The 13,375-nt window shown below is 35.1% G+C and overlaps 1 protein-coding gene and 1 pseudogene across 16 annotated transcripts in view; both read right to left on the reverse strand.

The window, feature by feature from the left end:
* Window positions 1-13,375, reverse strand: part of ATF7IP2 (activating transcription factor 7 interacting protein 2) — a 99,537-nt gene that overhangs the window by 57,417 nt on the left and 28,745 nt on the right. For all 16 annotated transcript variants that reach the window (XM_077141837.1, XM_077141831.1, XM_077141838.1 and 13 more), the window contains 4 exons: window positions 11,686-12,530; window positions 9,944-10,068; window positions 6,077-6,211; window positions 5,337-5,435 (listed from right to left, as the gene is read on the reverse strand). In XM_077141837.1, the coding sequence (XP_076997952.1) occupies window positions 5,337-5,435; window positions 6,077-6,211; window positions 9,944-10,068; window positions 11,686-12,520 (1,194 nt within the window). In that variant the 5' untranslated portion in view covers window positions 12,521-12,530. The remainder of the gene's footprint in view (window positions 1-5,336; window positions 5,436-6,076; window positions 6,212-9,943; window positions 10,069-11,685; window positions 12,531-13,375) is intronic.
* Window positions 4-5,327, reverse strand: LOC143667526 (ATP synthase F(0) complex subunit C3, mitochondrial pseudogene; annotated as a pseudogene).

Below are 13,375 nucleotides of genomic sequence, written 5' to 3' on the forward strand. Positions count from 1 at the left end.
TTAAACAGGTAAAGAAAAGGCAGTTGGGGGGAGGGCTAACAATTGTGTTCTTCTACAAAAAAATTCCTAACAGGTAAAATTTCACTTTGAAAATAATTCACAAAATATTCTTGCACTCATATGGTAGAACATGTATTAAAATTATATGAATTTCAATGAATGATAACCAAGATCACGGTATTTCTGCCAAAATGAATTTTTAAAAAGTCAACGAAATAAAAATAATGGTACAAATCAAGTTCCTAATCGGGATAGAAAGAAGGAAAAACAAATTCCTAAGTACAAATTCTTAAGTAATAAATAAGGTGTTATTTATAGGTACTAATGACTATGCGCCTTGATAAAAGTGAGTACTTAGACAACATTTTATTCCTATTACACAATATTTTAGGAACTAAGTAACAAGGAAATCTTAAATTTCTGTTATACTTCTATAAATAAGTGAAGGCTAGAAATGAATCAGATTTCCAACTTGCTCTTTCAGTTGGTTAGTTCTGCTGAAAACTTGGAGCTGAAACGTTTAAACTCCATGGAAGGTACACAAAGGCAAAATTCTGAAAGGTTATTATATGAAGTGAACATATTTTAAATATAGGAATAGGTTTAAACAAGTTTAGGAAATGGGCAAAAGTACTTGGCACTTGGTATCCTTTCAGTTCCAGGTCAAGGTGGCACAGACTCTCTTTTCTCTGCTCCATCCCTCAAAGTACAACTAAATACCCTAGAAATAATTCAACAGATAATTATAAAACAACTCGGAAAACTAAAAGAAGACAGACTGACATAAGAGGATTTCAAGACTTGAGGAAGACACCACAACGGGTGCTCGAAGTATTCTTCTTATCCCCCACATATTCCAAACTGGATGATGGAGAGCTAGGGACCAAACCTAGAGTGGCCCAATCCACTGCAGCTGCAGCAGCATTCGTGGGGCCCAGCAAAGCAGCTATCCCTTACTCTACTTTCTGGGCAGCAGGGCCTGGCCAGAAACTCATCTTCCATCCCACACCTGGAAGACTGTTAGGCCTGAATCACTGCTGTAGCAGTGTCAGCTGGGTCGCCACCTGATGCCTGAGGCCACCACAGCCTAACTGGAAGCAGGAGCAGTGCCAGCAGACCCTAGCCAGAGACCAATCCTCCACTCCACACCCAGAAGAGTGGTGGGCCAAATCCATCACAGTGTCAGTGGGGTCATCACACATACTTGGGGCAGAAGTGGGCCTGAAGTACTGAAGCATCATCAGCATCTCTACCTCACATCTAGGGGACTAGCACACAAAATCCATTATAGTGGCAGCAACAGACTGGTGTTTCCTGCACAGCCAACAGCACCAGGCAGACTGAGCCTGAAGAATGAAGTCACCCAGAAAGGTATTGCAAGGGCTCTGAAAACTAAATTGTCATTAGGAGTACAGTTCACAAAAGGAGGCCAGGACCTATGTGCTAAATTTAAAAAGGGTAACTGCTTGCTGAAAGAACCACATGCTTCATATCTTTGAAGAACCCTCCGTGTGACTGAACACTGATCTTTTGATCCTTTCGAGGCACAAACAAAAGGCTGTCTAAACTTGGCTTTTTCTCTTCAGGATGCTTTTCTGATGGTGAACCTCCTAACTTAAGTCTTCTACAATCTGGATAGGCTAAGAATTTCCAAAATATCAAGTTCTGGTTTCTCTTTGCTGAACAGTTCCTCCTTCAATTTATTTGTTTTGTCTCTTCTTTTATTATTAGCAGCAAGAAGAAATCAGGCTGCATCTTCAACACTTTGCTCAGAAATCTCCTAAGCTAAATAAATATTGAAGTTCACTGCTTCTAAGTTCTCTTCCATATAACTGTAGGATACATTCAGCTATATTTTTAGCCACTTATAGCAAGAATCCGCCTTTCTTTAGTTTCCAATAACATGTTCATTTCCTTCTAAGCCCTCACTAAGGCTGCTTTTTTTTTTTTAAGTTTTCACCTTTAATGAAATGACTTTGGAAATAATGCACGTTTCCATGACATCAACATTAAAGTTTTGGGAGCCACAGTAAGATACACAGAATTATATCCATAACTAATATGAATGCCAACATTTCAAGCAGTGATTTTTGTTATTTGGTAAGCAGAATCAAGAAAACAAGCATGAAACAAAAAGAGACCCATAGACTCAGACAAGGCAAATTCCAGGTTAGCTCACAACAGCAGCTGCTGCTTCAGTGAAAGGTTTCTGGCATGACCAATGACAAGGCTACCAAAGACTGTTCCAATATCAGCACCAGAGCCAGCTATTCCTACTGCTGCAGCACCTGCATCAATAAATTTGGCAGCAGTATCAATGTCTCTGCTGATTACACTGGTCTGAAATTCCCTTTGGATATGCTGAGACACATCATTCTAGGACCAAATAAATACTGTAGAGCCCTTGCCAATCCTATCTTTTGGTCACAGTAACACTGACACAGAAATTGGTCTGTATTCAATTCTGGATCCAGCTAGGATCAAAGAGGGGTGTAGACGAGCTTGGTGCAGGCAAACATCTCATATTCCTTGGGGCAGCACGACTGGAAGACTTGGGTGACATGCGATGGTGGGATCTTCTCCTGCTTTCTCTCTTCCTAGGTGGCAGCTGTGGCGGCAGAGGTCGAAAGGATTAGGACCATAATGCTGCTCTGAATGTCATGTTTCTACCAACAGTCCATTTATGAAAACTTAGGTATTCTCCAAGGTGATGTAGGTTTCCTCTGCTGTGGCCTTCCAACTCCTTCTGAGTGTTCAGGGAAGTCTTTAACATCCACATTTCTACTAATAGTCTGTTCAAGACATTCTAGCATTTTTTTAAAAATTATGCTCCTCAAAGTTCTTCTAGCCTCTACCCAGTAAATTCCATTCTAAAACCACCTCCATGTTTTTAGGTATATGTAACAGCAGCACCTCAATACCAGGCACCAAAGTCTGTGTTAGTTTCATCATTCTGCTGTACAAATCACCATGAACTGTGTGGCATAAAACTGAAATTATCTCACAGTTCTAGAGGCAAGAAGACAGAAATCAGTTTCACTGGGCCAAAATAATGATGTTGCAGGGCTGCTTTCCTTCTGTAGGCTTCAAGGGAGAATACGTTTTCCTTTCCTTTTCCAGCTTCCAGAGGCTGCCTGCATTCCTTGGCTCATAAACCCTTCCCTTATCTTCACTGTGTATCATTCCCATCACCACTTCTATCATCCTATGTTCTCCTCCTTCCTTTGCCTCTCCTGTCACTCTCTTATCAGGACTCTTATGATTTTGATAAGCCCCCTGGTTAATTTAGAACTATCTCCCCATCTCAAGGTGCTCAATTTAATCACATCTCCAAGGTCCCTTTTACCATGAAAGGTAGCATAATCACAGATTCCATGGATTTGGACATGGACATATTTGGGAAACCATTATTCAAATAACCACAGTTATAGACTACAATCTGAACAACAATATTGATTACCTTACACAATTACCATCAGTGACATTTATAGAACACTACACCCAATATTCTTTTCAAAGTGTACATGGTACATTCTCCAAGATAAACCATATGTTAGACCATAAAATAGCTGTCAATAACTTTTTTCAAGATCGACTATCAGAGTATGTTCTGTGATCATATGAAATCAAATTAGAAAGCCTTAAATATTTGGGAATTAAACACACACTTCTAATTGATCCATGGATAAACCTTCTGATTTCCAGTCTGACAAGTACAGAGATTAGAAGTCATCACTTCTGTCCATACAACAACAAAAAAGCAGAACAAACTGAAAATCAACAACTTCTGGAGTTTTCTTTGTGGGAATTCTCTGGAAATTCTCCATCACAAAATATAGGCTACAGGGCAAACTATCACCCTGAATACGGGAGACACAGCTGAATACAGACAACCGCAGTTTACAAGGAACAACCACCAGAGCTGCTGCTGGGGCTGGGTAGGAACACTTAACGAGTAACAGATTAATTGTTGAAGACTAAGCATGGACTAGCTTAAAGAGAGAAACTCCTGGGAAATCAGTCTTAAGGACCTTCATAACTTTCAAGAATTTTACCTCTAGGATCCTAAACACCAAGCCAGATAAATATACAAGATCCACAGGTCAAGGAACAAAATGAAAGAGAAATCAGAAATTATTTTAAACTGACCGAAAATAGATATACAATGTATCAAAGATTATAAAAAGATTATAAGATATAACTAAAGTGGTGTTGCAAAGAAAAGTTATAGCTCTAAATGTTTTGCATTAGAAAAGGTTAAAACATACTGCTTGACCTTTTAAGAAGCTGGAAAAAGAATAAATTATAACCAAAGTAAAAAAAAAAAGAAATAATAAAGAGCAGAAATCAGTAAGAGACAAATGATAGAGAATAAAAATTTAAAAACCCTCACAAGCTTGATCGAGAATAAAAGAACAGAAAACATAGCTTAACAATGTCAGAACTGAAACAGAGCGTATCACTATAGATTTACAAATATTAAAGGGACAATAGTGCATTTTATGAACAACATGTCAAAAAATTCAACAACTTAGATAAATGGACAAATTACTTACTGAAGACAACTTACAAAACCAATGTAAGGTAAAACAGAAAATATGAATTGCTCTATGACTGTTAAAGAATTGAATTTACAAGTAAAAGCTTTCCCACAGAGAAAGCTCCTGGCCCAGATAGCTTTCAGAGGTGAATTATACCAAACATTTAAGTAAATAATAACAATCTGGCCCAAACTTTCAGACAACAGAGGAAGGAGTACTTCCCAACTCATTTAATGAGGCCAGCATAAGACATTATGAGAAAAAATTCAGTGAACAAACACTTAAGATTTTTATATTTCACTATATTTACATTTACATAAAAATGTAAAGATACTAAACTCTATTTAATGATATGCACGCTGAAATACAAAGTGCAGTCTGATATAAAATATAATGATACTTTAAAATGTACCAAAAATAGAACAGATTAGTGAATATATGAATAAACTGACAAATATGGTAAAATACTAATGACAGAAACTAGGTGCTGAGTATGCTGACTTCAAGATTTTGCTATATATGCTTAAAACTTCTCATGATAAAATGGTAAGGAGGGGCAGTCTACGCAATAACTAATACCCTCTCTACTCACTTTATTACAAAATATACAAGTGGCATTTACTTTTGGCTACCTAAGGGTATCTTTGGCAGAGGGAGAGTCAAGAAAGTCAGTATAATATGACTGTTTTATAATGCCTTTTGCCTTAGCCTGGAAATATATTCATTTCTTAAAATCCAACTACTTAAAATGTGCAACCAAACAGATTTTTAAAACTACTGGGTGTTTATACCAACCTTAGAGGCTATATTACTGGATAACAGGTTCGATTCCAAACAATTCCTTTGAGAAAATACTACGGTTTTAATGCGTCGTTGAAGTTTTGCTATTCTTGCCTAGAAGAAAAAGAGAAAAACAATAAACATAAAACCAGAGTACTAAATAAATATCAGAAGTGGGGGTAGGGGAAGCTACTGGTCAAAGAAGTTTTCTGAGACTTAGGCATCTACCAAAATAAATGAGAAAATTTTACATATTTTATTTGCCCATCAAAAAGATTTACCAAATTTGTTGCTAGTATGATATTGAAGACAAAAGCATCAAACTCCTAATAGCCCACAGTAAAATTAATATTGACAGAAACACTAATCTGCAAGTAAAACTAGAGGAGTAAAAAAAATTATAAAAAATAACAACCTTGAAACATGTATGAGCTTCTAAGTGTCCCTTCATTCTTTTTTTTTTTTTAAGTAAAACTTATCCATTTGGGCCCAGAGCAATACTAGTACAGAACATATTCTGAATTTTAAAAAAGGAATTACCTTTATATTAACCCTATCAGTGACAGAGAATGGCTGATAATACCAAAAGATTATTTCTGAAGGGTTGATTGTTGCTAAGATATAACCAATTCCAGAGGATAGTCCTACATGAGACTTTTGGCCAGGAATCACACTTTGGTCTGTCCTTATTGTTTTCCTTTCCACAAAATTTTACTTTTAAAAAGGATTCAAATAAAATAAAATTATAAACTTACGAACAGTTCATCAGCTATTGCTTCATGTTTATTTCTGCACTGTGCCTTCCCAACGCGTTCATTCAATTCTTTTAGTTTGCGATCAAATACTTTGTAATTTATATTACAGATCTCCTGTCGAATAAAATGTTTGACCTAGAATTTTAAAACAAAAAACAAGCACCCATGTTACAATTTAAAAACCAATTTTATACTCTACTTTTTAAAAACAGTTTTGCCGTTTTCTGGATTAGTGTAACCTCTGATGTATGCTTTTTGTTGTTTATATTTTTATTACCATACCATTAAGTTTGTTAATACCTGTGTATCAAATGCAGAATACATTTAATATTCAAATACTTGGACATGTTAGAAACTAAATTTATTCCCATACTGTAAAGCTGAGTTTCCTACAATTCCATTTGAATCACATAATACATGTTAGGAACAACAGTATATACCATTTACATTTTTAAATTTTTTCTATTTTTAAATGACCATAACTGATACCTAGTATTCCATATAAAAGGAAATCTAGTTATCTGAAAATTTGAGCTCAACAAAAGTGGTAGAATGGGCTACAGTTAAGTAGATAAGTAGTAGTGGTAGAATGGGCTGTAGTAATAGGGACAAATTGCCCAAGTTTGGGTCTTGACCTTCCCATTAACAAGCCATATGACTTTGGGAGCTTACAACCTCTCTGAGCTTCCTCATCCTTGTCCATAAATGGATAGATGGTAGGATAAATATTTGTTCAGTTAATAATAGTCGCAGAATTTTTATAGGAACATAAATAGTAGGTGATGAACGCACAGCCATGTAATGATACTTTAACCCACTGCGTACTTTCGATGGATTGTATGGTATGTGAATATATCTTAATATAATCGCATGAAAAGGGACAAAAAAGCTCAGTGCCATAAAATAAAAAACACTGAATTGATATGAAGGAAATAAATGTGCAAGATAATCATCATTACTTGAATAATTTTTTTGGAGGGAGAGCTTATTGTTATAAATGAAAGAAGACAGGGACAGAATCATGTTGTGACTAATGTTATCTGGCATGAAACATGCTTTTCTAACAGACTGTAATAACTATCATGTGAAATATTATTACATTTCATAATCTGGCTGTTTTTTTTTTCTGAAAATAGACTGGCCCACTGCCAGGAAGCATTATTAATCTCAATGCCCACTCATGAATAGCTCTGCTGACCCACTCACTGTAGTTCTCCCAATTAATATGCACCCTCCTGTAAACAACTTTCATAACAGAGTAGAGAGGTCTCGACGAAATCTTTCTGTCAGGATTCATTTAGGTATTTTTAGTAATACTTATATCTTTTCCCCCATATCTTTATTGATGGTGCTCAAAGTCAGAAAACTCCTTCCTATGAGAAACTCTTTTACACTGATATCACCTGGCTTATTAAATTCAGTAATTTGATTATTCCCAAAGTTTTTACTTCTTGCTTCCAATTTTTCTCTCTTCAACATTGTCTGCAAGTCCATTAATGCAAAGCCTCATGTAGGTCTTGTAGTCTACTGGATCTCTTCAGTAATGCTTCATTAACATTTCCTCAATGTTTTCTCAAAATCATAATTGTCATTTCTGTATTTTCACTTGGAAATGTTTGATTAAATTAAAATATATTATGTAAATGAATGCTCAGAAACACATATGATTTTTACCGATAGCAGTTATCTGTCACCCACGTGTGGTTTCTATGGATCATTACATGCTTGCTGGTTCACTAGCCAGGGTCGATATGTTAAGCTCATACCCAGATGAATCTTGGAGAAACATATCCAAATGTTCTGAATATGGAGATACTGTTTTGCTAGTAAGCTAAGGTTACACAGTGTTTCCCAAACTTTCCTAATGAGGAAGAATCACATGAGATTCTTGTTAAAATCACAAATTCCTAGGCCCTATTCTGGATCTACCAAACAGAATGTCCAGGGAAGGGGCCTGGAAAGTTGTATAAGTACCACCATTAATTTTTATCTCATAAGTTTGAGAAAACATTCTAAAACAATAGTCTCCAACTTTTGGTAGGCTCAAGAATCCACAATTTAAACAAAATTTCCTGGTGATTCAGACAGACCCTTAAACTTTATTATTGTGACTAAGTGCCCACCGAGGGATGACACATTCTCATTCATTGGTGATGTTCTTCACACAGTAGGAAGCCACAATCACTTCCATCAAATACCTCATACATGTCTTCTGCTGCTGGTAATATGCCCAGCTCTATGGAATGAAATGGAAGTCCTAACTTCAATTTACACATGGAAGCCAAACTGGCCTGACGATTGGAGAAAACCTGGCAATTGCATATCATCAATCTGCCTCAATCTTTTAAACTAGTGGGTGAAATGAATAACTTCGACTTTAAAGGAAGAACCCCTCCACTTTAGTAATTTATCTAGGTATTAACTAGGCTAAGATCCCTAAAAGACCTCAAAAGGTAAGAATCAATAGGTTTGGGATTCTCTCAGTAGAGAAAAAAGGTCAGATGAGAGACCCTATTTCACTGGGATTCAAATAAAAAAAATATATAGATGTGATTTAGAGAGATAATAGTTTGGACAGGAAATACAAGTGAGGCAAAGTCAGCTATTTAGATATAAAGAATGAAAAAGAACCTTCCAGAGGATAACAAAGATAACTGGAAGGACCATTTTCTATGTATCATCTGGGCTGAAAATTTGTGAGGTAGCGATAGTTCTGAAAATCCTAATTATTCCATGCCAGTGAAATTACAATGTTCAAAGATTAAAATAAATTGTTTTTATATGTTTGAATCAGATCTTTATTTCTGAATGTAGCTACTGATCACTGGGAACAAGGTACAGCTGGAATCCCCAATATTTTTCTTGGATAACACGGCCCTGGGACTACTTCCATGCTGACCATAATTCTACTACTCCCTCCCCAGCAAGCAACACAGCCTTTACATATTTCCCTTTGGTCTCCCTGGGGGAAAACATGAGGTGGAAAGGAAAAACTGCTGACTCCCCTTTTAAGCTGGTTTAGCATAAGCCTTTTAAAAAGGTTTTCCTTCATTAGATGAATATATATTCATATGATATATAATTAGGTAATTGGAATGTTCTGTTTGAGAAAGCAGTTGTGTTTTGTTTCTGAAACAATTTGCAGGATAGTTAGGATTAGGGGAATTTTGATTCATTACAGAGGAAAGACAATCTATCACATAATGACTTTCAGTGATAGAGATCTAATGGTGAAGTAGCAAACTATGATCATCAAAATAAGTCCTGATTATAGCCCTTCCATTAGAACCAAAGCTCATTAGATGTATGGAGATTCTGGAGCAAAAATTGTATTTAATGATGCTATAAAGCAAAATGTTAGCTAATATAGCCTTTCTGTGTCAGCTCAGAAATTAGGGCAAATAAACCAGAATACAGTAGGGCTTTGCAAAGGACTCCAGGTTTACTGAGTATGAATTGGCAATCAATTGTGGTAAGACTTTCAAAGAGTTATAGCAACAGCTCACAGAACCCCAAAGAGTATAAAATAGATTGGATTGCTCAGTAAAATCAAGCAACTTGCTTAAGGTTATGCAGTGTCTGACTCTCATGGAAAACTGGGGTCACAATGACTATAAGCCCATTTTTTTTTTTTTTTTCACCATAGCACTCTACCTACATTTGATTTCCTAGACTGCTCCACATAGGGGAGATATTTCCCTAATTAATCCATCTACTAACTTGATTTTCACATACTACTTTTGTATCAAGTGAAGTGAAGGTCATCTGTACTTAAGTCATTTAGGAGCTTAATAAATTTACTTTTACTATTCTTTACTAATCAAAATTAAAAGTTCCTGAAGGAATATTTAAGCCCCAATATTTTACCTGTTCCAGCAATGCTCTTTGCCTTTCCAGAGCTACACAAATATTTTCATTAATTTGCTCTGAAGTTTTCATGCGCTTAAGATTTTCTTTGTTTTCTGAAAGCATCCTCTTCTTTTGATTATGACCTTGGGGAGATGGAAAGTTGAGAGATAAAAATGTTCCCTCTAAAGGAACAAACAGGGAAATTCTCTAATTTGGGGACCCTCTAAACAAATGGAAAAACTGAACTCTGAAAATGGCAGAATTTTTTAGAAAATGTAATTGCGTAAAAACTCTCTCTCAAACTATTTCTTTAAAAAAACAAAGAATATCTTAAGTAGGGTTCTAGTCTCAGATTCTCTCCCTTCAATGTTATTTCATACACAACAAAAAACTAAAAAAATTCTAGCATTTAATCCACTATTAGCAGTTATTTAAGTAGTTCTACTTTATTTTTATAAAGTTACTTGGATAGTCTTACCTATTTTTAATAGATGGTTGTTATTATTTATTTATTTATTTATTTGCATGGGCAGGCAGCAGGAATCGAACCCGGGTCTCTGGTGCAGAAGGTGAGAACTCTGCCACTGAACTACCATTGCCTGCCCCCTATTATTATTTTTTAAGCAATTTTAAATTCATTTTGTTAAATGATCACTCACTCTGTAGCTGACAGGAATACAAATAAAATTTAGCCCATGAAATCAGTTTTTTTATATTCCATTAATCAACAAAAACACCCTAGTTCTAATGACATTTACTTTTTCTATTTTACTGATTTTATAGCTCCAGAAATTCATCTAAATATTTGGCAACAATAACTGTCTGTATATACACATACACACACATAAATATACTTAAATATACAAATGTATGTGTACATATATATATACATATGTACATAAATATTCTCATTATCTATCAGCCTATATTTGGTATGTGGTTTATAAGTAATTTTATGGAAAAAATGGGTTCACCAACAATTTTTAAAACACACTCTCAACTAGCCCTAGAAAGAATGCTTCCTTCTTAATCTAATTTCAAAATAAGGAGATATAGTTGAAATGAACCTAACAATTGCCATAAAAAACCTTTCAATTTTTTTCCACTTTCAAGGGAAAGTGATTGCCAGAATTCATTCACTCTCTTTGGACATGGTAAATAACCTCCCCGTCTCCCCACCAAGAACGGTTCATGAATAAGAAACTATGAAATAATTATCATCAGTTTACTTTTTACCTTATCCAATTTAGAGGGTGCTGTTGGGTGCTTTACTTTATTATTTTGTATGCTGTGGGGTTAGGGTCACATATCATTCTTTTTCATGTGAATATCCCATTATCATAGCACCATTTGTTGAATGCTTTTTTTTTTTGGAGTGCATGAGTCAGGAATGCAAGCGCTTTTCCACTGAACTATCCATGCACCCTGCTGCTTTATTTATTCTTTACAGTGGGTCCCCCAACTCTTCGCCTCATCAAAAGTAGTTTCTTGATGGTCTCACTTCATTATTACAATCATCTCCCATTAATCCTTCATCTCCAAAGCACAGCCTCTTTCCACTCAAGGATGTTCCACGGATCTTGGCTGCTCTCTGGCCCCTACCTTAACAATTACTCTCAAATTGCATAAAAAGTATAAAACAGTTCTGCATATATCTTTGAAAAACAGTTTTGTCTGTATGTTCCCTGTATATCTGAGATTTTAAAATCCTGCAAAAAAAGTGACTAATTTCTCCAAAAAATGTATAAGTATGTACTTACTGTAATTATCATCAGTGTCGAATGATGAATGCCACGTTGAGTCTATACTTCCACAAGTTGAAATGCTGGAACAAGTTCTACTACATTCTTCAGTTTTCAGAATGTCAGCATCATGGTTGCTAGAACTACCTGAATTCACCAAATGAGGTGCTTTCTCAAGAGGCACAAAACAGGAGTCTGAACTTAAACGGCTGTTATTTTGTCTTTTATCATGTGACTCCAACTTGGAGTTCGTTTCTAAACAGGAAACCATCTTGTCATTTCTCTGATCATTCAAGGTATTTGTTACTGTATACTTTGGCATTTGAATTATACCATTCAGTACACTGGGTGGAGAGTACATGGATTTTAGATTACAATCCCCTTTATGTTGCTCAAAATATGATCTTGTTACATTCGCCTGATATTCAGAATGATTTTCAGAAGTGTTCTGAGAGACTTTTGCCTCTTGTATAAACAGTTTCCTAGAAGAATCTTGGTTTTGGTAAGGGCCCACAACTTCTTCATTAACCCATTCGAATCTAATTTTCGAACCAATAATTTCCTCTACTGGTTCTATTAAATTCTGAGGGAATACTTTATTTTTCTGTGAGCTTACTGAATTTTTGACAGGGCTCAGTGAAGAAGCATGATTTTCAGAATGTGTACTCTTGTTTTGGATGGCACCAGTACTTAAATTCTGATTGTTAGTTGGCACATTATTCCCAATTGTTGCTGCTTTCAGTGTTTGAATATTCTTTGACTTATTCAGGGTCTCAACTTGCTTGCGACAACTTGTAGGCATTGTTTTTTTCGCTTTTAATATCTTCCGGATACTTCCATCTGGACTTGCCATCTTTCATAGTCTAGAATTTAAGATATCACAATTGGATACATAACTCCAGTTAAAAAAGTTTAAATTATTCATTTATAATATTAAAATAATACAGAGAATATCTTTTCTGATTTAAATAATCACCATTGTTGGAAAGAAAATACACTGATTTTCATCTATGTCACTGAAAACATACAAAAACTTTTACTTTTTTTTTATAAACCTAACTATATAAATTCAAAATGTATTCTGTCAGTAAGCCCCTCCTTGACACTAAATTTTAGGATTTATCTGGTCACTTTTAGCTATATCATCTCACCATTAAGATCATTTGCTTTTGATTTAGTCATACAAGCAAACCATAGTTTAGATAATCTAAAACTTAAACTGCATCTTTAAAAAAAAGGAATTCTCTGTATAGAACACTGCATTGTTTTACATATAATAGCACCTTTTTAAATCTTCCTAATGTTTAAATGTCCAAAATAAAATAGTACTTCAGGAATAATTCCCAATAGTCATTCTATAGTCAAGATTATAAAACATAAGATTCACTATTTGGTGATGGTTCAAATTAAAAAGCCAATTTAAGTTGTACAATGTATAATTCTTAATTATTTTTCATAACTGAAGAAATATGAGTAGGTAAAAATACTTTAATATTTATCTCTCAGTATCCATATCAAGTTTGGTCTGAACCATCAAGTAGGCAAATGGTTTAAAAGAAAGGACTGCTAGCAGAATACAAGAATCAGGCATAATATAAACAAACAAAACAAATCATATAGACATGTGGTAGAGCAGTTATCTAACAAACTATACAGCATTCACTAAACTCAAAGTCAAAGAATTTAGGACCCTTTAAGTTACAAATAT

Source organism: Tamandua tetradactyla, chromosome 23 (genome assembly GCF_023851605.1).
Source record: "Tamandua tetradactyla isolate mTamTet1 chromosome 23, mTamTet1.pri, whole genome shotgun sequence".
Taxonomy (NCBI): Eukaryota; Metazoa; Chordata; class Mammalia; order Pilosa; family Myrmecophagidae; genus Tamandua; species Tamandua tetradactyla.